General features: G+C 52.3%; 2 protein-coding genes and 1 pseudogene across 3 annotated transcripts; 2 read left to right on the forward strand and 1 right to left on the reverse strand.

The window, feature by feature from the left end:
* The first annotated feature begins 1,763 nt into the window (after positions 1–1,763).
* LOC119044211 (uncharacterized) lies at positions 1,764–1,873 on the forward strand (annotated as a pseudogene).
* A 1,939-nt stretch (positions 1,874–3,812) lies between these two features.
* Positions 3,813–22,493, reverse strand: MOB3A (MOB kinase activator 3A). Of its 2 annotated transcripts, XM_037137941.2 has the most exons (5): positions 22,279–22,493; positions 21,179–21,270; positions 10,705–11,244; positions 5,791–5,993; positions 3,813–5,205 (listed from the first exon to the last, which is right to left on the reverse strand). In XM_037137941.2, the coding sequence occupies exons 3-5, from the start codon at positions 11,123–11,125 to the stop codon at positions 5,176–5,178; spliced, it is 654 nt and encodes a 217-aa protein (XP_036993836.1). In that variant the 5' UTR covers positions 11,126–11,244; positions 21,179–21,270; positions 22,279–22,493; the 3' UTR covers positions 3,813–5,175. The 2 variants fall into 2 exon arrangements, with proteins under 2 accessions (XP_036993836.1, XP_036993829.1); XM_037137934.2 differs by lacking the exon at positions 21,179–21,270.
* IZUMO4 (IZUMO family member 4) lies at positions 21,719–24,774 on the forward strand. Its single transcript, XM_053658461.1, is given in 9 exon segments — positions 21,719–21,827; positions 22,883–23,026; positions 23,029–23,085; positions 23,088–23,114; positions 23,218–23,248; positions 23,250–23,293; positions 23,376–23,412; positions 24,085–24,125; positions 24,588–24,774. Coding segments are annotated over 9 exon segments (657 nt in total). The 3' UTR covers positions 24,755–24,774.
* Positions 24,775–26,297: the final 1,523 nt, after the last annotated feature.

Raw genomic sequence — 26,297 nt, forward strand, 5'->3', positions numbered from 1 at the left:
AATTTGCTATTTTCACCAAAATCCTGGAGGCAATTTCTTAAAAACTAAAAGCAACTATAAATTTCACTTGGACTATGAACAAAATGCAATTCTAAGTATAATAATACTATTACTATCCCATGGACAATATTACTATGATAATTATTTAGAATAGTTGAGAAAATATGAAAATAACAATAATAATGAGGAACTTATATTGCCAGACATTAAAATTACTTTAACTCTGTAAGGTACATTAAAACTGGCAGTAGGATAGGCAAACTCCTACAAAATCCAGAAACAGATACCTGTGTAAATAAGTAGGCTTCTGGCCCCTGGCTGGTGTGTCTCAGTGGATTGAGTGCCAGACTGTGAACCAAAGGGTCACTGGTTTGATTCCCGGTTGGGGCACATGACTAGGTTGCGGGCTGGGTCCCCAGTGAGCGGGCGTGGCGCGAGAGGCAACCACACATTGATGTTTCTCTCCCTCTCTTTCTCTCTTCCTTCCCATCTCTAAAAAAAAATAAAATCTTAAAAAAATAAGTAGCCTTCTGATCCATGTAGAAGCATCATATGGTGTTGGAATGGGGTTCACTTGTTATTGAACAAATAAAGATTTCTGTAGCCGCTTACCTCCCACCACAATGGAAATTAGACTCTCTAATTTACCCGGTGTTTAATATAAATGGAAAGAAAACCATGGAGAACTGGAAGAAAATGGAGGTCGATATTTACATAAAGGGCTTCTCCAGCCCAAGTCTGTAAATTTATCACCAAGGTTAGAAATCATCAAGGAAAAGATTGACCACATATAAGAATGTAAATAAAAAGGGGGGAAGTATACCCAAGGGATTATAAATAAAGTTAAAGACAAACAAGAAACCAGGAGAAATTCATGTAACAAATATGATACATTATATATAGAAAAGGTTTTATAAGTAAGTATATAAAATATTTATAAGCCCATATGTAAAGAATTTTGATAGACTAATAAGAAAAGACCACTCCCCAATGGAAAAATGCAAAAGATGTGAATAGGCAATGTGTGTGGTCAACAATGCACTACTACAGTGAGGATGTGTCCCATCAAACTGATAAATGACACAAAACCTAACATCCAGCGTTGGCAGGAGGATGTGGGGAAATAGAAACCCTGAAACATGTCAACGGAGGCGTAAACTGGTACCACTAAGTGCAGGGTCTGTACAACCCACCAGAAAGGTCCTCCAAGGTAATTCCTTTGACACCAATTTTGGTGGTTTATCTCTGGCAAGCATTAGGGACATTTGTAAAGATTCGACAAGAGGCATATTTATTCTCTATAACATAATGGCTACAATTAAGAGGAGATTTGTGCCCTGGCTGGTGTGACTCAGGTGGTTGGAGCATCGTCCCATATACTGAGAGGCTGCAGGCTCTATTCCCGGTCAGGGCACATACCTTAGATAATGGGTTTGGTCCCAGTTGGGATGTGTGTGGGAGGCAACCAATCGATATTTCTCTCACATGGATGTTTCTCTGTCTCTATTCCTCTCTCTCTCTCTATATATATATCCTCAGGTGAGGATTAAAAAAACAAACAAAAAGTAGAGGGGATTCGTTAAGCTAGGGGACACCCATAAAATGCATGGTTCTCAAACAGGGAGGCCGGTATATGTACATCTGGGCGGCTCCAAGCCGCCCAGCCCTCCATAGCGCTGAATCCCCTGGTCACCCAGGGTTGCCCGCCTTTCCATGATTCCACGCTCCCTCTCTGGTTACAAGTCATGATGAGGACCAGTCTAGTGTTATATGAGAGGAGAGAAGGTTGGCACTCCCCTTGACAAGGATAGAAGAGGTTCTCTGACCTAAAAAAAAAAAAAAAAGATGAGGAACCAGTCTCTACCTTCACTTTCACTGTGACTCAGGAACTGCTTTTAGAAGCGTTGAGGAGGTAAGAGCTTCCTGCCATGGTGGAAATAGCAAGACCCACTGACAAGGGCTAAACAGACACATGCAGCTAGGAGCTGCCTACTGAGCACCAAGGGTCTAGGGCAATGCCCACCCCCATGTGGAAACTTCCAGTAAGAGGGGGTTCCTGATCTTTAGGATGCCCCCACTGAGTTTTTGAGTTTCTGGAGAAACACCTCAATTAGATGCATCAGAGGCTGCCCTTGGCCTTGTTCTGCCTTTCTTTGTCCGGCCAGTGGTGGGGATGGTATAGGTCCGCAGTCACTCCTGAATGACAGCCCCTTGGGCATTGGCCAGGTGGGAACACGGCCAGCTAGTCTTGTCCAAGCTGAACACTTCTGGTTCCTTCTACCAACGCCCGTCTGACTAGATGCCTAGGTGCCAGTACCTGCCCCCCATTACCTCTCCTGCTAGGACAAATTTTGGGGTGAATTGTCCTGTTAGGATGAATCACTCTCAGAAACTCACCTCTAATTCTTGTGTTCCAGGAGCCCAAGTGAATGGGTCCCAGGGTGGCCTGTGTGCAAAGCATTTCTTTCTAAAGGGTGTGTGGCTTTTTTATGGCTGCTGAAACCAATGACCACAAATTCAGTGTCCTAAATAATACAAGTTTATTCCTTAGAGTTCTGGGAGCAGGAGTCCGACATGGGTCTCTCGGGCTAACCCAGCTGTGGGCAGGGCTGGTCCTTCCAGAGGCTCCAGGGAGAACTGTTTTGGGCCTTTTCCAGCTTCTAGAGGCGCAGCACCCCTGGCTCATGGCCCCTTCCTCCATCCCCACAGCCAGCAGCGCAGCCTCTTCCACCTCTGACTCTGACCTGGCCTCTTCCCTCTTGTGAGGACTTATTTATTTATCTATCTATCTGTCTATATACCTATATGTCTATTTATTTATAATCCAGGGTCATCTTCATCTCAAGGGCTTCAACTCAATCCTATCTGTAAAGTCCCTTTACCATGTGGGGTGACATGTCCAGAGATCCCAGACTGGGATGAGGACATCTTTGGGGGATGTTATTCCAAAGGACAATAATGCTCCCCAATTTTTAACCTGGCCCTGGAACTCACTGTGATACATTTGAAAGTGGAAAGGTAAGGAGACAATGGCTTCCTAGGAGGTATTTCCAATAACATGGAATTCACTCCCTTGGAACAGAGACCTCTCCCTTCCCACGGAGTCAGCACGCCCTCTGGGGGCCAGAAGCCACACTGGGCCACACTGGGCTCACAGGTTCCCGGATGTCAGTTGCCTGGTGGCTCCAGGTGACTCCATGTGGCCTTGGCATCCACCAGACCCCTCTTCCCCATCTGCTCCTGTGCCAGAAGAATGGCCCGCAACACACCCCCCAGCTGCCCCCTAAAGACCAAATCCTGTTGGCTCTGGAACTGATATGTTACATTCGAAAGGAGCCCCGGAGAGTAAGATGTCTGCTCCCATTTTTGACGTATGAGAGAGGAGTTGGACGGTCACTGTCTGTGTCAAGGTGCAGGGCTAGTTAGTAAGGGCTGGAACGGGAACACCCCTCTGTTCCCTCCTGATCAGTTCTTCTGTAGTTGGTCCAACGTTTTCTGGAAACTTCTCTCACATGGCAAAAAGGCAAAGGCAATGGGAGAGTGAAGCACACCCCCCCTGTGGCGTTTCCCCACCGATTTTTGATACTTTTGACCTAATTGCCCCCGCCCTGTACCCCATGAAATTCTAACCCACCCCCATTCTGCATATCTAGTTATCGACTGGGGTACTCTGGCGGACCACAAGCTGTTGTGACATCCATTTCCTCACCACTTGAGGATGGATGAGAGCACCCCAGTGACAATGACAATCATGTGTCCCAACACCAGGCCCTCCTGCCAGAAAAACAGAAATGGCAGCCAGCAGCAGCGGGTATAAAAATGACACAATTTATTCTATGTTCATGTGTGAATATCTACAGGCACAAGAGGGTGGAGAGGGGCCCCTTCTCGCCACACAGCACCTGCCACCTTCCCCAACCTGGCCTGGCTGCAGGGAAGAGCTGGCGGTGACCTGGGAGAGGTACAGTGGTTTTGGCATTTGGTCGTGGTTTTGTATTTAAAAGGCGCTATATTCGACTGGGGTCCGTGTGCCCAGGGATCCGAAAGCTGGAGAGTGTCCAGAGGACTAGGCTGAGGTCGTGTTAACTGCACTTGTGTGGTGCTGGGTAGGGGTGCCCCTCTATTCTATAGGTGTCCCAGGCACCCAGAGGTCCTCAGAGGTAGGTGGGGTTGGGTGGGAAGAGCTGCCACTGTGGTGCCCTGAGGGCAGGGGGCCTGGAGCAGCACGTGGCTTCCCGATGTCACTTCCATGCCACGGGCCCCCGTATCCTTTGGGGAGATGGCACTGTGACTCTGGTCCCTTGGCCACAGAGGGCCACATCAAGGGTTTCATATAAATTGGGCAGGCACCTTAAGAAAGGCCAAGTTCAACGACCCCAAACCTGGAAAAGGCTCCATGGAAGGGTCACCCTGGGTTATTCATAATGGAGGGGTGTTTGTCCAGAGGGGAGGTGAGTTCACTATTTATAGATAAAAGCTGTTTTCTCTCAACATCTCAAGGTGGGTGCCAGTTGAGATTGTATACAAACTCAATCTTTTATGATATGTGAAGGGGCCCCAGGAAATCTGGGGTGTAGAAGTGGGGTCTGGGAAACCCTGGCAGATGAGCCAGATGTTCTGGAGGAACTGAAGGAAGAGAAGGGGACTGAGGAAGAGGGTGGGCAGCCAGGGCCATACTGTACCTCTCATGACACAGACACGGGGCTGCAGGAAGCGCGCTGTGAGGGAACTGAGACTTGAAGGCACAGCAGAGGCGGGCTCCCGTCTTGCTGACCCAGAACCCGTGTGGCCTGTCCTCTCCCAGGCCAAGCGTGCTAGGGGCCTTAGGGGACAGGCCCATGAAGGGCAGGTAGAGCTCTGGCTTCCAGGCAGGTCCAAGTGCTTTATAGAGAAAGTGGATTTTTCTAGTTGCTCACAGCACACAGAATCAGAGTTCAAGTTCAGTCTCCCTCCCCCTGTGGGACTCTGGGAGGCTGGGCCTGCTGTCTCCTCAGAATCAGAGAGAGGGCTCAAGCCGTGTCCAGTGCAGCATTGGGGGCACAGAGGTTACTGTCTGACCACTGGGGAGGTCAGTGACCTGCTGGGGCAGAGAGTATAGTCCATATTCCAGGGAGGTGGCCATCAAGTCGGAGTGTCCCCTGGCACTGCCTCAGTGACAGTGGGGCCAAGAGGCTCTCAGTGGCACATCCGTGCAGTCATTTCTTTCTGTTAAGAACAAGCAGGACATCAGGTATTGACACAAGAGGTGAAAAAAATCACACACACACACACACACACACACACACACACAGAAAGCAGGGGATGAAACTCAAGAGAATTATGGACCTCATTTAAGGCCAAACCTTACGGCATGGCTCAGTGGATTGAGCACCAGCCTGCAAACCTGAAGTCTGGTGGTTTGATACCCAGTCAGGGGCACATGCCCGGTGTGGGCTAGGTCCCAGGTTGGGGGCGTGTGGGAGGCAACCAGCTGATCGATGCTTCTCTCCCTCTCTCCCTCCCTCAGCCTTGCTCTAAAAATAAATAAATACAAAATTAAAAAAAGGGAATACACAGCAGCATGCCTAGGGCTGGGGTGACAAGCTCTGTGAAGGGCCTGAGAGGCCACTTTGTCAGCTCCAGAAGCCAGATGATGTGCGGCTGCTCAATTCTGCCCTGCTGCCGAAAGCAGCAGCAGCAGTAAGGGAACAGGTGAGCCTGCTAATGAAACTAACTATTCACAAAGCCCGGTTTACTGGCCCTGCCAGCCAGCCCCGCCCCAGCCCCGCCCACCAGGCCCCGCCCACTGACCAGCGGCTCCAGCTCCTTGGTGTCTATGAGGCCAAACTCCTTGACGAAGTAGTAGAAGTGCTTGTAGCATGTGTTGACGTGCGCCTCGGATCCCATCTGCGCGATGCGGTCGAAGTGGTGGATGTAGACGTGCACGAACACGCGGAACAGCCGGGACAGGATCTTCTTCACCACCTGCAAGAAGTTCTTGGGGAACGGCGTGCCTGTGGACGGTGAGAAGGACCAGTGTACTCAGGAAGCAGCCTCAGGGGTCCAGCTTGGCCCTGGAACCATGCAGCTCTTGGACTGCCAGAGTAAACTAGCCAGTGAACTCGTGAGGCTCAGAGAGGCTGAGACACCTGTCCAAGTTCACACAGACCATGTCCTGGTTTCCTCCTGCAGCCAAGTGTTGACTGATGGGGTGGGAGGTGTCTATTTCTGTGAAGGAGCCCCTTTCTCCATGGTCCATAACCTCCCGACTACCCCACCCCCGTCTCTCACCTCCACGGAGCCCATAAAACGCTGTGAGAAACCCACTGCCAAGCTTAACGATGCTGAGGAAGGGATGAAGACAGGCCTGCGGGTAAAGCCCATCCCCGGGGTAATCAACATCAGCCAGTCTGGCCCTGTTGGTCCAGCCCTTGCTGGGAATGTGCTGGGAGCCACACATTCCATCTGCCTTTGTCCCGTTCCCTTCACAGAACCCAGAACGTTCCCTACCTGCACCTGCCAGCTGTGGATCTGCTATGTCTACTTTGGGACCCGACCATGTGTGTGAAGTTCCAGTAATATTTATTTTTCTTAATAGAATGGGAAAACCCCTAAAAACATTTCTAAAAGTTTATTAATTTATTTTTTAAATATTTATTTATTTTTTATAGACAGGAAGGGAGGGAGAGAAACATCAATATGTGAGAGAGACATCAATCGGTTGCCTCTCACATGTCCCCAACCAGGGACCTGGCCCACAACCCAGGCATGTGCCCTGACCAGGAACTGAACCAGTGACCTTTCTGTCCACAGGCCAGTGCTCAATCTACTGAGCCACACCAGCCAGAGCAAAAGTTGATTTACAGAGAGAGAGAGGAAGGGAGAGAGAGAAAGAAACCTCAATTTGTTATTCCACTTATTGAGGCATTCATTGGTTGATTCTTGTATGTGCCCTGACCAGGGATTGAACCCGCAACCTTGGTGTATTGGGACGACGCTTAACCAAATGAGCCACCTGGCCCAGGCCTAGAAACATATTTTTGACTTTTGATATTTCTCACTTGATATCTTTCTCTCTCTCCATTTAAAGTGCATTCTTATAATATTAAATTTGATGTACTCATCAGAGCTTCATTGAGTGCACACACTACGCTGCACTTTCTTCTCCAGTTATCATATTTCTTTACTTTTAAAAATTGTGGTAAAATACACCCACCGTGACATAGATTCCTTATCCGAGCCATCCGAGGTGACAGGTGGCTGGCATGAGGCACATTCACGTTGCTGTGTGCCCCATGGACTCCTTCCTGCTTCCCCAACCAAGGCTTTGAGTCCCCTTCATCCCACGGATAAGATGGAAGCTATGTGTTAACGAGATCCAACCAGGGCTACCAGGTAGGGACCAGGACTGACAGACCAGCCCATCCAGAGAGGGGTTGATGGGTCAGGGGGGACATGGGGATGTCACTAACAGTGGGAAAGCCACAGGCACACACTCTCGGGTGATGGGACCTCAGCAGCTGGATAGCACTGTGCTGATGAGGCCTGCGGTTGGCTGAGTAATGGCCCAAAGAGGTCCAGGTGAGTGAGGGACTCCATGTGCAGGGGCATAGGGAGCTGACAAGGCTGCTCACCACGGCAGAGGTTCAACACATGTCCAGTTAAAAGGCAACTGGGAAAGAACAGGCTCTCTGTGCACAGCAGGTCCGACCTGGCCTGCTGCCTCCTCCATGTCTCACAACGTGAGACCTGATGACTCTTTATTCCTTCAGCTGCACTCCCTGGGAGAGGGAGTACGGGAATCAGCAAGGGTGATGCTGGGGAAGGCAAGTGATTTAGAGCAGTGCAACCTAGGAGAAGGGCTTAGAAATGTAACCTCCGGGATGGCACCACCCATGCCTGCAATGGTATTCTCACGCTGGGGCTGAAATCAGGCCCACCACCTGCTTTTGTAAATAAAGTTTTATTAGAATACAGACTAGCTTGTTTGTCTATATAGTGACTGCGGAAGCTTTGGGGCTACATGACAGGTCTGAGTAGTTGAGACAAAGACCTTCTAGCTCATAAAGCTGGAAAGATATGATCTGTGGTCCTTCTTTTTTGATGTTGTCCCTTAGAATTTTGTGGTTTTATTAGCACAAACAATGTGTACACAATTTGTTCCCTTTCTTCGCTGTGGAGACTGGGACTGGTGACCCTGAGGGCCAGCAGGGCTGCTCCGTCCACACAGACCTCGCAGTTCTCTGGGGAGACGTGGTGAGCAGTCTCGGCGCAGCAAGGTTTGCTGCCTGTCAGCAGCACTTCAAGCTCCTTGACACTGACACCCAGCGGGCAGCACGTGCGCCATTTTCTTGGTGCTCCGATGACCAGCGCTGGCACTAAGACCTGGCCTCAACTCTTCTGCGCGCCCCACTGTCAACGCCTCTTGATTTCCTCCAGTTGAGCTTAATTGACATATCAGTCTGACTGGTGCCAGATAAACTTAAAAAACATATATATTTTTTAATCTCACCCAAGCGTATTTTTTCCCATTGCTTTTTTAGAGAGACAGGGAGGGAGAGACAGAGAAACATCTATGCGAGAGAGAAGCACTGACTGGTTGCCCCCTATACATGCCTGGACTGGGGACTGTACGCATACCCAGACAGAGGATTGAAACTGCAACCAAATGTGTGCTCTGACTGGGAACCGAACCTGCAATCTTTTCGGTTACAGGATGCTGCTCCAACCGAGCCACAAGGGCCACAGCCAAATGAACTTCTTAGTCCTTTTTCTGACAATCTTGTGTTTTGTGAGGGGTCTGAGGGCAGCCATGAAGCCGAGTGGGAGATGGCTGCCACCTTCAAAGGCAGTGCCAAGGAAGAGCTACTGTCCTTCATGGGAAACGTTCACCACCCCAATCCAACACTAAAGAGCCTGAGCCAGCGGCGTGGGGCCTAGGTGGGTGTGCTGGCGTCAACGGCACAGGCATGGGGGCCTGGGATAAAGTTTGGACCCTGTTTTTTCTTTGCTCAGCCACAAATCTAACCCCGAAGAACACCTGGAAGGCTCTGCTTTTCAGAAACGCCACAGAAGCAGCAGAGACACTGCTCTCCAGGGGGAGCACTGAGTCCCGCCAGCCTGCCTGGGGGTCAGGGCAGGCCGAGGGGCCCCAGGACTTGCACAAAGGGTAGGATGGTACGGCCTGGGCCAGACAGACCTCAGGAAAAGCAGGGTGACTCTAGACTCCATGATGTGATTGTGTGGCAGAGGCTGGGGCCCAAACACATGTCTGGGCAGCCACGTGGCACCTGCCAAGTTCACTTTCTCTTGATTGCTCGTCAGTTTCCTCTTTGGTAAAATTGCTGGAATTATCATTCTACAGGTGAGGAGCTGACTAGAGGAACTCAGGGTCTAAGGGTCCAAGTTCTGGGGTATGGACCCCTTCAGGAACTGTCAGGACTTCAGGGGTGGCCAGTGGGCCGTGCGGACAGACTGCGGCCACAGCACCACTCGGTGATGGGTGGGAAGGTTGGGGCACCTGTGAATCCCTCCTTTGGCAAAGCGTCTCTTCTGAGCCGGCCTTTCTCAGACGGGCCTCTCTGAAGGCCCCTGCCAGTGGCAAGCCCACTCCCTGTACAGAGGGTGAGCGAGGTTGAGGTGTGAGAAAGCTGACCAGGCACAGAGCCCATCAGCCACCAAGAACTGGGGCCCGAGGCCTCTGAACATTTGGGCTTGAGACCCATTCACCCTGTTTTCCGAGACGCTGTGTTGACGCCAGTGGGGACAGTGACAAGGGCCCTGTGTGGGTCTCCTAGGGCTGCTGTAACAAACACTGACAACTCCGTGCTTCAGAACTGCCCTCCCGTCTTCCCTCACGGTCCTGGAGGCTGTAGGTCCCACGCCAGTTACACGGGGTGGAGGTGTCGTGGGCAGGGTTGCTTCCTTCCAGAGGCTCCAGGGCAGATCCATTTCCTGCTTTTTCTGGAAGCTGCTGGCATTCCTGGGCCATAGTTCCTTCTTCCTTCTCCTGTTGTTACATCACCTTCTCTTGTAGGTGTTGAGTGTCCCTTTGCTTCCCTTTGACAAGGACGCTCCTGATGCAATTTGAAGCCCACCTGGATATTCCAGAACAATCTCCCCATTTTAAGAGCCTTAACATGAAGCAAACCATACCCCTCTGCACACTGGAATATTACTCAGCCATGAAAAGGAGTGAAGCTTTGATCCTCCCTACAACATGGATGAACTTGGAACACATGTGGCCAGACACAGAAGGCCACAGACCGTGACTCCATTTATGTGACGTGTCTAGAACGGGCAAATCCACACAGGACAGGGAGTGAGTAAGTGGCTGATGGGGACAGGGATCTTTGAGGTACTAAAATGTTCTGGAATTAAAGGGGATGATTGTATAACCCTGTGGATATACTAAACGCCACTAAACTGACACTTTAAATGGGTGCATTTTGTGGTTTGTGAATTCTATCTCAGTAAAGCTATTATTAAAACATGACCACCACCTCTCCCCTCTGCACACCCACACCTTTTCCCTCCTCCCACCCCAGGGTGGGTTACCTTTACCTTTCTCTCTCCCAAACTCCAAGGGCCCTTCTTTTGCCTCTGTAACTTGTTTTCTGAGTCCATTCCTTCTGTCGCTCACTTCTACTTCTGCTACTTTCTAAACAAGCTTTCTCTCATGGTGTGAAAAACAACCACGCCCCAGCCCCAGGCTGCCCAACTCACCCACGCTGGTGGGGAAGACATCTTCGTTGTTGATCTGCACCTCGATCCAGTCCATGAGCAGGTCCATGTACTGCGGGGCCGACAGGGCTGTGGGCTTGCGGAACCTGTGCTCATCCTGCCAGCGGTACTCGTACTTGGGGCCGCCGGACATGACCGGGCAGGACTGCTCGGTGCAGTCATCGCTGATGGTACCGTAGATGAGGTTGACGCGGTTGAAGAAGTCCACCACGTGCACGGCCACCCAGTCATTGAGCTCCTCGCCGGGGGGCAGCTGCACGGCCAGCTTCAGGTCCAGCCCCGCGTTCAGTGAGGCCTGCGCCTTCTTGTGCAGCTCGAACCGCTGGGTGCCTGGCTCAAATTTGCGCTTGGGGCGGAAGGTCTTGTCTTTGTTGAAGACCTGCTTCAGGAAGGGGTTGGACATCGTGGTCCTCACTGTGCGCTCTTCCAGAGGCTTCCGCAGACAGGGCTGGGCAGGATGCAGGTATCAGCCACCAACCCAGGTGACCAGAAATTCACTGGCCCCCAGGTCTTCCCTGAGATCTGAAATACAGAAAGAGGAAGAACTGTCACCTGTTCCCGGAAACCCTGTTCTGGAAGCAAGAGTGGGCCACACTGGGGAGTTTTCCCAGGACGTCTGGTTTTATCAAAAGGGAGCCAGCTCCTCAGTAAAAAGAACTGCCAGAGGCATGTCCTCATTGCCTCGGAGCAGGAGGCACTGAGTCAGGACCTCCGAGAGCCCAGGCCAGCTGGCACCCTACTCCTGCCCCCAGCATCTGGAGGCTTTCTATAAACTGGGAGACAGCACTCTGGCTCAGGGTGACTGCGGCGGGCCAAGTAGTGGTCTCCATACAGAGATGTCCACATCCCTAAGACCTGTGATTAGGAAAAAGAGCCTTTGCAGGTGTGATTAAGTTAAGGATCTTGGGATGCTTGTGTCCTGGATTTTCCGGGTAGGCCCTGAATGATGCGTGCCCTCCTAAGAGGAAACACACACGTACACACGGGGGAGGTCCATGTAACAAAGCAGGTCCGTGTAACAAAACAGGGGTGATGAGTCTACAGGCCAAGGGACAGCAGTGATTGCCACCACCACCAGAGCAGGGCCTGGAGCAATTGCCCGCTCTGAGCCCCAGAGGGAGTCAGCCTTGCTGACGCGCCCCCAACCCCTCTGGCTGGAAGGGAAGAAATTCCTTTTGCTTCTCTGTATGTCTATATCTCATTATTTGATTAGGGCCTGCCTTATAATACAATGGGACCTCATTTTATCATCTTGATGACATCTGCAAAGACCCCATTTCCAAAGGGTGGACATGCATCTGGGGGGACACTATTCCCCAGAACATTAGCTAAAAAGCTTGGATGAGCTTGTCTGGGTCTTATCTGCGTGTCCATGGGAACATGCCAGACACCCACCCGGTCCAGGGGCAAGGCCTTGAAGGGGGCTGCAGCCATGTTCCCCGCCACAAGGGCCCCAGTCTCCCACCAGATCCACCTTCTCCTGTCCATGCCCAGTCTCCTCTGTTACAGGCGGAGAGTAACAAGCTCCATCTCAGAGGTGAGAAGATAAAAGGAACACAGGAAGCCACAAGCCCTGGTCACATGCAAGCTGCCATCACTCCGTCATCCCCTACATCACCATCAATCTGCCACAATGATGGTGCCGCCGACCTGCATCCTCCTTGTTCTCCCTCCTCAGACCCAGGTGGGTGCACCCTCCTGGGAATGTGCAGGGGGTGGAAAGGAAGGGCAGGGCTGGTGGGGTGTTCGCCAGAGAGAGGAAGTGGAAGAAGCGCCTCTGTATCACCACAGGCCCAGTTCCACAATACTCACCCATGGGTAATAAATAACCATTTACAATATTATAGGAAATCCCGTCCTCTTTGTGCTTTGCTTCAATTGCAGTGTGAACGAAAAAGGGGCAATCGAGTAGACCTGACCAGCCCCGGGGCCACGTGGCAGGCCTGGCATGCTAGTGACCAAGAGAAACTGCACTAGATGATGTGACCACCTCCCCAGGCAGGTCGTGGAGGGCAGTTACATCCCAGGCCTACGGCTTCCTTAGCAAAAGGGCAGTCTTTTCCTTAAGCAAGCCCTCCCCACTGTTCTTGTGCATCTAGGTTAACACTGTTGAAATGTCAGAGATCTTTTTCTCCAGACCCCTCGGCGGATGAACGTGCTCACCAGCTAGCACACTCACCCCGCAGCATTCTCGGGGTGCCCATACCCGCCCATGCACTGTAAATGCTGCGTGTTAGCTGCCCTGCACTCCCCGTGTAAAAGAAATGCGTGTCTCTCCATTTTCCTTTTTACACAATCCTAGGATTTCCCCCTTTCCTTTCTCCTTAATCTCCCACCAATAGCCTTCCTTATTGTCCCTCCTTTGATTCCAAATTCAGAAAAAGAACTGCAAACTGCCATTCTGGAGCATTTTCTCAATCCCTTGAGAACTAGTTTCTAGGCATGTCCTCAGTTTGGCTAAAAAAAAAAAAACAACAAAAAAAAACTTAATAAATTCTTGTAAGATCCTTCTTATAAGGTCTGGATGTATTTCGTCAACAGTGGGAGTTTGTTTCCGTGCTGTGTGGCCAGCTGGGCTCACCTGGATGCCTGCCCTCCAGGCTCAGCATGCTGTGTAGCAAATGAGCCCAAACCAAGGAGACTGGTCCTCACGTCTTCTGCAGAGGTGCCACTCAACCGCCGAGGCCCAGGGCAACTCCAGCGGAGTAAGATCCACTGAAGTCGGCTCAGCCAAGGCCAGGCTCAGCCAAAGGGAAGCACATGTCCACTCCGACCACAGCACCCAACTTAGTGCAGCGGGTGTAGGCCAGGGTCTAGTCTAGTCCTTCCTGGGCCCAGAGAGTGAGCCATCACATACAAACTGTGTCCTTGGGGCCAAGGTGAAGTGACTCTAATGACAAGATGGCCTGAGGGTGCTGAGGATTTCAGCACATTTAAAAAAGCTGAGTCATGACTTGGGCCTCATCCTGGAGCCCAAGAGCCTCCTTCTGGCTGGGCCCTGCCCTGCTCTGGGCACAGGAAGAGTCTCTGTGTGCGGAGGGCTCCTCGCCCCGGGGCCTTCAAGAGATTCCTCTGGAACCACAGCCAGCTCGAGTCTCTCCCATTGCTGGGCTCAGAGGGAACACGACAGAGTTTGCCCTTCCACCCTCATGTACTCAATGGAGACTTCAGGGCGGAAGGTCCGGCTCTTTCAGAAGCCTTTGGTTTAATTCCAGAGACCAGATATATAATAAAAAATGCCTAAACCAGCGTTCTCACCTGGGTGATCCTGCCCCCAGGGGACTCTGGGTGATGTCTGGGGACATCTGTGGCTGTCACAACTGGGGGTGCTCCTGGCATCAAGCAGTTGGGGGGCAGGGATGCTGTTCAACACCCCACAGTGCCCAGGCAGCACCCCACAAGAGTGATCCGGCCCAGTGGCAGCAGTGCTGGGGTGGGGGTGGGGAGCAGTGGGGGGAGTAGGTCCTGGGGTCATTTCACACAACTGGCGAAACTGGGCAGACGCACCCTTCCGTGTGGCAGAAACCAGGTAAAACACAGACACTGAGGGTGGGGATGGAGGAATCAACCAAAGATAACCAAGCCAGAGGACGAGAGGAGCCCCAGTGCAAGGGCGGCAAACTACCCCCACACACAAGGAGGGCTGACAATCAGTGGTGCTGGCAAGGACCAGGAGAAACCGGACACATTGCCAGCTGGCGAAAATACCAAAGGGGCAGTGCTGTGGAAAACGGTCTGGCAGTTAAGCAAGCAGGGTTACCATCTGGCCCAGTAACTCACTCCTAGGTATCTACCCCAGAGAAACAACAACACACATCTACACAAAACCTGCACACGGAGCCTGTACACGAATATCCACAGCAGCACGACTCATGATAATCACTGAAGAGTGGGAACAACCCAAGCATCCATCCACAGGTGATGGACAACACAACGTGGTCTGTCCGCACACACTGGAATATTACTTGGCCGTGAAAAGGAGCGAAGCACTGATACTTGATACAACACGGGTGGACCTTGAACTCAGTGACAGAAGCCAGATACAAGAGGCCACAGCGTGTGTGACTCCATTCATACGAAATGTTCAGACAGGCACATGCATGGGGACAGGCTGGGGAGGAAGGCAGGGTAACAGGTGACAGGGACCGGACTTCTTTTTGGGGTGGTGAGAATGTTTTGGAACTAGATGGAGGTGGTGGTTGCACAGCTCTGAACACACCAGATGCGCACGTGCACTTTAACGGGTGGAGTGGACAGTGGGAGGATGACAGCTAACAAAGCTGTTACTTCTTAATAAAGTTTTACACTTATAAATACAGAATTTAAAAGTTGTTATTTTTTTAAAGGTGGATGAAGGACAAGCTGATCAAGTGCTGGCTGAGTATCTGCCCCAGGAACCTTGAAAAACTAGAGATGCTCCCACCTGTACTTCTTACAGAAACCACTCGTAGAATCACTGTAGCTGTGATTCTACAGAAAACTATCCGAACTATAAGGTGCAGGGAGTGATGCGCCCCAGCGTGAACAAGGCCTGCACAAAGTCTGACCCACTGGGTGATGCCGCCTGAGGCAACCTGTACTCTGGAACAGAAGGGACCCAGTGCCTCCCACCAGACCAGAAGGGCCACTATTTCCTTCCCCAGATCCAGCCCTGGGGCGCTGGCTACCATCGTCACTTTCTGCCACCTTGGTCAACACCCAGCTAGGCACGATCTGAGAGGAAAACGGCACCGGCACTTTACAGATGGGGAAGATTAGGCCCAGCCTCGTCCCCCGCCCCCTCCCTGCCATAGCATTGCTGACTTTGGGACTGGGTCACTCTCCTGGGGGCCTATCTTGGGCACTGTGGGGTGGCCCCATCCACTTAACGGCAGGAGCACCCCCAGCTGTGACAACCACAGATGTCCCCAGACATTGCCCAGCCCAGGAGAGAAGCACTGGGTCAGATATGAGTCAGTTCTGAGTAATTACTGATCACCGAGTCAGTTTTTCAGGCCGTGCAGCTGGTAGGAGGAAGAGCCGGAGCTCAAAGCCTGAACCATGAGGGTGAAGCCTGCAGTTCTTTCAGCGAGGCCATGTGCCTTTAAAAGGTACCACCCATCCATTACTCCAGCATCCACCTGTTTTATTTCAAACCCAGTGCCAGGTGCCCTCCAGGGTGGTCTCTCCCCCACTAGAAACCTCTGCAACGCCAGCCAGCAGAGTCCAGACCAGTGCCCTTCCAGGTTTAGGTGAGTGGGCACAGCCCTGGGTGCCCAGGGCCTGGAGGGCAGGAAGGTAGTGTCCCCAAGAAGGGAAAGGGGCAGCCCCACTCTACCCGCTTCTCTCCTACCATGGATGGACAGGACAGGGCCCAGTCTCAGACCACTCCCCACCCCCCCCTTCCAGAAGCTCTGACTGAGAGGCCACTCCCTGACCCTTGTCTCAGAGACTAGCTGCATCCCCCAGGGCTGGGCAGCCCAGGGCTCTTCCATCCCATGGGCAGGTACACAGGACACAATGGGTGGGGACCCTGCAGCACCACCTATGACTGCTTACTGCCCACGTGGCCCATACACCTGCCTAGGTGATGAATCTGCAAAAGGAGCTGCTGTCACGCCAATCTGGGGGCGGGTCAAGGGACGGAAACCTGTGTGGGCTACCCAGAAAAGCCAGCCACCGTCCCCATGCCCACTGTTAGCTGGCACCATGGAAACACTTTCTCATCCTTGGTCTTCTTTCGGCCTCCAAACACCCCTCCACATGCGGCATGGGCTGCCCCACTTGGCAATAAGACGAAGTGCGGCACTGCGTCCCTCGTGGAGTGGAGTGGCGCTGGCCCAGCAGGGCCACAGAGCCCACAGCTGCCTCCATTCCAGGCTCCTGTTCATCCTGCAGCAAAACATCTGCCCTGATAACACAAAGAAATCTGCACCGCCAGCACCTGGTTGCTACCTCCTGTTTACTTGGGTGCTTCTCTGCTGATGGCTTTGGGGGTTTAACCTCTGACATCAACTGGGGACAGGAGGCCTGGGAAAGACAGGAGCTTCAGAGAGGCGGTGGCCCCACTGCCGGCCTCAGGCACGCTGCCTTCTCTTGGTCCACATCCTCCCATGCCACTGCCGAGATGGTTCTGGAAGATGGGGCAGGGCAGTGGAAGGAACTCGCAAGGCTCCTGCTTGCCTTTCTGACTCTTCTCAGAAGGTGGGAGGATTTTGTTAAGTGGAAGCAATGATTTTCTGAAAAACTTCCTGGACAGGTAGAGTTCCCGCTGAAGGCAAATGATTTTCTATCAGAAACACGCACACATCCCATGGCTGAGGGGTGACCAGCTGCGACCCGGGCCATATTACTGCCCTTTTACCGTGTCCTGGGACAAGCTTGTGGGAACTCACTGCCAAGGGCTCTCCTGGATAACTGGTTAATTTTTCTTTTTTAAAAGATTTTATTTATTTATTTTCAGAGAGTGGGGAAAGGAGGGAGAAAGAGAGGGAGAGAGACCTCTGTGTGGCTGCCTCTCTCGCACCCTACACGGGGGACCTGGCCCTCATCCTAGGCACGTGCCCTGACTGGAACTGAACCGGCAGTTCACTGAACCTTTGGTTCACAGGCTGGCGCTTAATCCACTGAGCCACACCTGCCAGGGCTATTTTTTAAATACTTTATTTTTTATTGTACTTTTATCCCATTACCATTTATCCCCTATACACTCTCTCCTACCTGCCCCCACCCACCTGTCTGGTTCTTTCCACAGATGAGGTGTGCGTGGCACCCGGAAGCTTCTAGCGTGACGGAAGGTAAGACAACAAAATTCCCAGCCAACACATGCCTACCTCCCTTGTCTTCCTGAAAACAAAACAGAACACAAACCCTAGTTCCTTTAAGTAATGTCAGCAGCAAAGCCCAGCCTATCACCACTTCCTTCCGGTGCTTTCACATCCTGCCTCTTGCTGCTAACACTGCCACCACCGCAGGGACACTGCCCCAACCTGGGGGTGGGGGTGGGGCGGGAGCGGCAGGCCCCATCTGTGACATCGGTGCATGGGTTCAGGCTGGCAGCCCAGGCGTTTGGCTGGAAGATGCTCGCGGCCCGGGTTCTGTCCCATATAGAAGCCAGTGTCCCACACTGCCTTCCACCACCCTAATGTTAATTTTTATTTATTTACTTATTTTTAGAGAGAGGGGAAGGAAGGGAGAAAGTGAGGGAGAGAAACCTCTATGTGAGAAAATCGATTGGTTGCTTCTCACATGAGCCCTGACCAGGAACTTGACCGAAAATTGTACCGGCGACTTTTTGCTTTGCCGGACGATGCCCAACAAACCAAGCCACACTGGTCAGGGCGGTAAAGTCCATTTTTCAATTTCACCACAGTCCCCAGTACGGGAAGGCCCCGCCATCTTGCCGGGTGCTCATGGGACTGGCTTTGGGCCTCCCCCTGCACAGGGAGGGGTTTGCATTCTGTTGGCCTTTTGCACTTGCACCTTGGCTTTGCGGTGGAGCTCTCCGGCATGTGCTGTACAAAAGCAGGAAGTGAGGTTTATAGGGGCTGCTCCATGCCAGGTGCTGTTGAGGGGTTCCATAGATTCCAGCCCAAATGACGTACAATTCACATGCTGTAAATTCCACCCTTTTAAAGTATACCCCAATTCCACAGCATTCCCATCACCCCAAAAGACACTGTGCCCATCGGCAGTCACTCCCCTCCCCCCTCGGGTTGAATTAAGGGTTGCATAGTGTCCCCCCAAAAGATATACTCAAATCCTGACCCCGGTAACTGTGAATGAAACCTCGTTTGGAAATAGGGTCTGTTAGGGTGAGGTCACACTGGAGTAGGGCAGCCCTAATGTAAGGACACATGTTCTGATAAGAAGAGGGTGATTTGGACACAGACACACAGAGAAGATGGTCATGTGACAATGGAGGCAGACAAACCCAGAGATCAAGAACTGCCAGTAAATCGACAGCAGCTTGGAGGGGCAGAAAGGACCCTACGCAGGGCTGAGAGCAAAGAGCTCACTGCATATGGAGAAGGGCTAGGATCCGAACTGGGTGTCCCTACGTCCCTGCCTCTGTTCCACTAAGACAGAGGGGGGTGCAGGGGGTGCATGGACCAGCGTGAGGATCCTGTACCTGATAAAGAACTCCTCTCTCTGCCTCAGTTTCCCACAGGGGCAAATAAAGATGTAATTGTTTGACAAAACTGTGTCACCTGGGGGGCAGAGAGGAACGTGACAGTGGTCATGGATTGTTGATATGTCCACTTAGGAGCCACACCTCCTTCTTCTGAGGACGCAGCCCAAGGTTTCAGGAGATCCCACTGCATCCTCACTGACCAGAGGCATGTCAGGAAGGGCAGAATACATGAGATGGTGCTGCCTTAACTGCCATCCAAACATATGCCCTCTTGCTGGCTGCCCATGCTTCCTTTTCACATTGGGAACCTTGGATATGAACTTGACTGTGCACTGACCTTCGGAGCAGGGGGTAATGGAGGAAAGGAGTCATAACTCTGAACCATCCATGGAGAGCCAGGCCCATCTACTCAAGGGTTGAATTCTTTCCTGGGTGCTGTGAACAGGTCCCAGAAAGTCAGCTACAGCAGTGGGTCTCACCTGGGGCGGTCCTACCCCTAGGGGACTCAGGCAATGTCTGGGGACATCTGTGTTGGTCACACTGTGGCTGTTTCTAGCATAAGATGGGTGGAAGCCCTGTCCTTCTCAGAATCCAGTTTCTTAAGTCAGATTCCCCTTTTCTGTTTAAGATATCTAAAATTCAAAATTCCAGGAAATCAGACACACAGCTCACCAGCTGGGGCACGTCTGGAACTTCCCAGAGTAAAAACCCAACTTCCCAGCCAGTGCCGGGGGATTTTGTTAAACCTCCATTTTATGAGGCTCTGGTGATGTGAGAACAGCTCCCAAAAGATGATTAATGGCTGACTCTTCCATGAACTTAAGAGCTCCGCCTCAGAGCACTTCCACATAAGAAACACCCTGCCCTAAACTTGTTAGATGAATCGCCCAGTTCAAAAACTGGGCCCTGGCCAGACAGCTCAGTTGGTTGGAGCACTGACCCCAGTATGCCAAAGTTATAGGTTCGATCCCCAGTCAGGGCGCATACAAGAATCAACTAATGAATGCATAATTAAGTGGAACGACAAACTGATGTTTCTCTCTTCTCTCTCCCTTCCTCTCTCTCTAAAAATAATGAAAATTAAAACATAATAATAATGAAGTAAAAAGTTCAGGAACTGAACTAGCCTTCTGTGTGAATCCCCTGAGGAACTAAAATACTGCTTTTGCTGAGAAGAGGCGGGGGAGGGGAGAGGAGGACAGGAGAGAGACGGGCGGACAAAGGACGGAGACTGGAGCTAGTCACAGTTACCTCGCACACGGGGACACTGAGCTCAGCTCTGTAGGAGATGCAAAGATGATAAAGACACACTCTCTCCTTTAGGGGTGTTCCTATGAAAAGTAAGCTACCAGGTGTGAAAAGACAGGAGGAACTACGAATGCATATGTCGAAGAGAAAGAAGCCAGTCTGAGAAGGCCACACTGTGATTCCAGCTCCAGAACATTTTGGAAAGGGTGGAACTACGCAGACACTAAAAGGTTCAGTGGGTGCCAAAGGCTGGGAGAGGCAAGGATAAACAGGCAGAGAACAGAGGATTTTTAAGGCAGTGATACTACCCTGCATGACATTGTCATGGTGGATACACGTCACTATGCATGTGTCCCAACCCAAAAAATGTACAACACAATGAGTGTCAACGATGGACCTGAGGGAACAGTGACCTGTCAGTGTAGGTTCATCCTGTAACTAATGTCCTGCTCTGGTTGGTGAGGTTGGCAGTGGCTGTGTGTTCTTAGGGGGCGGGGGTGTAGAGGGTAATAGGAAATCTCTACGCCTTCTGCTCAGTTGCACGATGAGCCTGAAACTGCTCTAAAAAATAAAGTCTATTAAAAAAATTATAGCTAACATTAATTCACCAATTACGACACATCAAGCATTTGGCTAAAACCTTTAAGCAGCTCAACCCTTTGAAGAAATTACTAAAGCTGCAAACAGGAAGCAGAAAACCATGAAGCCTAGCAGAGCAAGAATTGAACGTATATTTGCAGAAGGAATAAACACCAGAGAAGGCATTAGAAATATAATGTGTGCCCAGGCTTAATTTCAAATTTTCCAGTGGCTACTACTTGAAAAGCAAGGAAATGAAAAGAAACAGGTGAAATCAGTATTCATAATATATTCTATTTAATCAATCCAAGGGCAAAAAATATCAACACCTAATGAATATAGAAAGTATTAAGGACATAGTCTGTCTTTTTTAAATCTATGAGTCTCTTGTGATCTGGTGTGAATTTTGTATGTGTAGAAGGTTCTAATTTAATAGCCATGTTTCAAGGACTTACTAGCCACGTGTGTCAAGTAGCTGCAGCCCTGGATAGCTCAGCCACAGAGGGGAAAACCCACCTGTCAGAAAACAGCAGCAATGGAACAGGTGTTGTGTGAGGTGGGTGTAGAATGGACCCCAGGGAGGAGAAAGGCAGCCATCAGAGCCGGATCTGGGATGAAGAAACAAAGGATGCCTTCTGGGATGGAGGCGGGGCGGAGCCAGGGCAGCCAGGACTTTCATTTGCTGTCTTCTCACACTAGCCCCTTCAACGAGTTCTGGTAACTGACTGGCACACACTACGGCAAGCACGTGGAGGGAAAAACCATTCATTCCTTAAGACGTCAAACAGAACGGAGGGCGCACTACAGCTTAAGGCTTCTGGGAGTCTGCAGCCCCTTGGCATCCCTGAGATGCCTGAGATTTTATATCTCAGCACTGAGATATAAAATAGGCTGAGAGGCCCTTTTATGTTGGATGAAGGAAGGGATGAGAAAGCAATTACCTAGAGGCCACGTGCGTCTAACACCAGCAAATCCAAAAATAGATAGTACAGACAGGCCCCTGGACTGTGAAATATGCAAAAGTACACATGCATCATATTCAAAATTTATCCGACTATGTGCTTTGAATATGCGCAGTGGATTGAATGGCAGTTAAACCTCTATCAAAGTTTGCAAAAACACGTAGAAGAATCTTACTCCAAAATTAACACTGGCTCTTTGGGTGGTAGGTCACCCAAGATTAATTTTCCGCTTTGTGACTTTCCAACCAGCCCCCTTTCCCTTTCAAGTGCCATTTTATAAAATACATGGTCACTTGAAACCAATGACAGCCCACCAGCTTCAGAGAGGGAGTTGCGAAGTCCTGCCAATGGGCAGTGCGGACAACACCAACACCTCCCGCTCTGCCCTGTCCAGTGACTCTGGGGACCAGGAAGCAAGAAGCGCGCTTCTAAAGAGCCGATTCCCCGTCTGGGAACCCTGAAATCCTGTGGATCTGATTCAAACCATAGGCGGCGGCCTACGATAGTTAGTGTGACACAGTCTGGGTTTGACCCAAAAATGACATTTAGAGCCACGAATCGACCGAGGTCCACAACTCCCTTCCCGCCACCCGCGTTCGCCCCTCCGAGGTGTTGGACTTCCCGCGGCCCGTGTTCTTCCCTCCGAGGACCCACCTGCCGCTTCACGCAGACTGGCAGGGCCACCCTCGCCTCCGTTCTCCGTTTTCTGTCTCGGTATTCCGTCTCTGGCTCCTTCTCCCAGGTCCTCTGAACGCCGTTAGTCGAAGCCCCACCTCCTTCCGCGGAGGAACACCGCGCAGGGTCCACAGTCCACCCCGACCCCGCCCGGCCGGATCTATTTTCGCTACTGGCCGAGATCTCCCCGGAAGTCTAAACTGAGAAGGGGAGCGCCCAGACCCCGCGCTCTGCGTTGCTTGGCAATCGAGGACGAGACGTGATGCCATTGGTTAGTGGACGGGAATGTGGGGAGGGGCCTTGAGCAGGGGCTGGCCCTGAAGGAGGAGCTTGCGCCGGCACTGGGACCACGCGAAGGGCGCGGTTTCAGGGTGGAGCCATCTGGCGAGTGGAGACTTTCCCGCTGTGGCGGTTCTTGGGCGGGGCCTGGAGGCTGAGCCTGCCTCAGCATTTATCTATTGAGGGGAGGGCCCTGAGCTTGGGGCGGAGCCTGCGCCGGCAGCGATCTGGGGCGTGGCCTGGGACGAGAAAAGCTCCCTTGGTTGGTGAGCGGCGGACAGGTGTGGCGTGGGAGGTGCCCTAGGTTGGCAGGCGGCGCTCACGGCCAGGACTGGGTCAAGCTGTGTGCCTGGGCCCCCGGCGCGCTGGCCCGCTGCTTGCCTACACTGCCACGGCAATTTTGCAGAGAAGTTCTCCTTACACTGCCATCGTGTGAACCTCAAACCCGGCGGGCGGGCGACATCCCCGTGTCGAGCTAGCTGCTCACAGACTGGAGCCAGAACACGATGGACACCTGGCCATCCCCTCGGAGATCAGTGAGTGCGGGGGAAGAGGGGGGCCCCGGGCGCATCCCTGGTCCATCCAGAAGACCCAGGCCCAGGCTACTTACTCGCCTCCCCTTCCCCTTCCTGGCCCCGGCCCGGGAGAAGCTTGACCAAGTGGCAAACGCCGTACCAGATGATGGACCAGCTGTACCAGGGGAAGATTTATTTTCTGGCTAAGGGGGCGGCCCACCCACCCCAAGACACCTCAGTCCGCCCACCTCTCATACTTGCCTTCCTCTTGCCTCCCCCCATCAGGGTATTTCCCTAACGAACTTCTAGTCATCTTCCAGTAAGAGACCATTTCCTGCAGCAATTGCAAGTAGGAATGGCGATGTGCTGAGGGCCCCATTGTCCAAGGGGTCCAGGGCTCTTCCCAAGAGGCCCATCCTCCACCTCATCCCTGCTTTTCACTACCTGGGTAGGACGGCGTGTAACGGCTGGCCCTTCTCTGAACTTGGGGCCACACTGCCTCTACACACACGTGCCACACTGCAGGTCGTCTGTGCAGAGGACAACGGTTGTGCAGGGTCTCCTCCTTTACAAGTGAGTCTTTGTAGAACTAATTGGCAAAAGTAAGTACCCCCTCCCCAAACCCAATGTGAATTTTATGAGAGGTAGTAGGTTGAGTATTTGTAGGGACAGCCACCAGGAGGCAGGACCTTGCCCCTGTGCTCAGGGCCCCAGCCCCTTTCCCTCAAGGGTTTCTGAGCTCAGCTGGCACAAAGTGGGCAGATCATCCTGACTAAAGGGTCCCTCCCCCACGGGGTCTGGTCTGACTCCTGCCCCAAGTGGGTGTCAGGGCTGTGGTCAGAACCTAGGAGGGTACCCCATGATAGATGTGTCCCAGTGGAGTGCTTTGGGGCACAAAACTTGGAGTTAACTGGGGCCTTCTTGTGTCTTTCAGACAGAACATCAGCACAAGGTGAGCCCCACTCTCCTCTCCATAGCCCTGGCCTGGCAGTGGTGCTGGGGAAAACAATAGCGTGGTGTGGGGCTCTCCAGGTGAGTGGTGGCAGATGAATGTGGGTGTTGGACGGGGCAGGCACAGCCAGGCAGGGCTCTCTGCACCTGGGATATGCCAGACATCACTTGTGCTGCCACATCCAGGTGATCGCTTCGTGAACATGCCCTCCTCACCGCTTGGATGCACAAAATCACTCCAGCCTTGTGAGTTGTCTAGAGGGAGGAATCTGCATGGATGGGGAGCTGGGGGAGGGGGCCCAGACAGCAGCACAAGCCAGGATGTGGATCAAAACCCAGGAGCTAATTTACCACAGACCCACCCAGGAACTTTTGCAGCCCACTGTGGGAGTTGGGTGGGGACAAGAAAATAGGGCCTCCCAAAATCAGCTTTGAGGGTCTGTCTGCAACCCTGTCACATGCCCCAGCTGGGAAAAGAGGCACAGTTCCCTAGCAAATATCCACCAGTTAGAGGGAAGCTGGGAGGGGAGAGGAAGTACTGAGGCACCTGTGTCTCTCTGCAGCCAAGCTTCACATGTCTAGAACCCCATCACCTGGCAAACCTGACTTTTGAAAATGCTCCCAAGTGCCTGAGCAGCACTGATGGCTGCTGGCCCCAGCTGCAATGTGGAGCCAGGTCTCAGCTGGGCTGTCCCAGTCTGACCCTATGAACCAGGCTTCTTGTTCTCTGGAGTCCCTGCACCCTCATCAGAGCCCAGGCAGGGCCAGGGCTGGGAGGGGGGTAAGGGATGAGTTATATATAGCAGATGCCAGGTGGGATTTCAGAGCTATATGAAGAATGATGAAATGTTCCTGACATGTCTCATCACAGAGCAGTCCCTGTGAGGTCAGGGAGGACCGTGTGAGGCAATGGGCTGGGTCCCCAGGCAAGGCACATCTGGGTCATGGGCACAAGGTTCAGGGGTTCCCACATCAATCTGACTGCATGTAATTTGGCTGAGTGTACCTGGGCAGGCCCACCCGGAAATGAGTGTATTTCCCACCTGGAAGCATGTATATTCCTCTGTTGACTCAAAGTGACATTACAGTCTGGTCAAACAAGGCCTGCTTGGCTTGTGTGTCCTGGGGCTCAGCTTGCCAGGTCACATAGGGCTGAACCTCAGCCCAAGGAACCCTACAGCACTGCTTCTGAAATCACTCCTCGTGGGTTCTGATTCAGGCTGGACAGCAGTTCCCAAGACAGGAGGGGGGTTGGAGTGCTGCCCACAGCACCTTTTGTGACTGTCTGTCCCAAGCCTGGCACTCCTTTCTCAGCCTGGCTGCCATTTCTCCAGCTCCCTCTTGCTCTCACAGGGAGCTGGGCATGCATGCTTGGTCAGGAGAGTCACAGAGGTGCCGATGGACCCTGCAGGGCTGGCTTCCTCCTGAGGTTTCGCTGACCGAGTGTTTATTTGGCAGGGATTAGACAAAATGCCACGAGAAAGACTCAGGTGATAGTTGGGTAGACAGACATATAGCTGAGTCAGAGGATGTCTTCAAAAAGCACCTTTCACAGGCATGCATGCTGGGAGCAGGGCTGGCTGATCACCAGGATCCTGGTCACCCTGTCAGTTTCTGCCACCTTGGACTTTGCCTTTTCCAGCCTGAGGGGCTGGCAAAGGGTTGGTGTGTTGCAGGAACCACTCTTTCCCACTAATGGGGAAAGCCTGCTGGCGGCGGACAGTGGTAGAAGGCAGGGTTGCCGAGGCTTTTCTCCCCATTGATGCCCCAAGTGGGGTTTAGTGTGCGGCTGGTTTGTGCCTGTGGTCTTCATCCTCCCACCCCTGGGAATTTAAGTTGGAGCTGATTTGGGCTTTCTGTCCACTGACCCAGACTGCCCACGTTTGAGAAATACCTGGCCGTGCAGTGTCAAAAAAGGCAGTGGACACGTGAATGCACAGAGCAGCACTGCCTTCCAGTACCTGCTCCTGCCACTCAACCCCTGTACCAGTGCGGTCCAGGGAAGGGGTGTGTGATGGCCACTGCGTTGTTGTTGGACCCTATGGGGCCCCAGGGACCTAGACGGCATGGGGACTGTGTCAGCTCCCGAGAGGATGCTGAATGGGCAGGCGGGGGGACAGGGCTTCCCAGCATGGGGCAACCTCCATGGGGGCTGCCCCACAGCCCCCATCTGACCAGACCCTGAGCAGCTCAGGGATGGATGTCCAGAGATGTTGGCCCTATGACCACCCCACCTTGGGCTGTGGGGCAGTG

The sequence above is a fragment of the Artibeus jamaicensis genome, unplaced genomic scaffold (genome assembly GCF_021234435.1).
Source record: "Artibeus jamaicensis isolate MK-2021 breed Jamaican fruit bat unplaced genomic scaffold, CSHL_Jam_final scaffold_537, whole genome shotgun sequence".
In the NCBI taxonomy this organism is placed as follows: domain Eukaryota; kingdom Metazoa; phylum Chordata; class Mammalia; order Chiroptera; family Phyllostomidae; genus Artibeus; species Artibeus jamaicensis.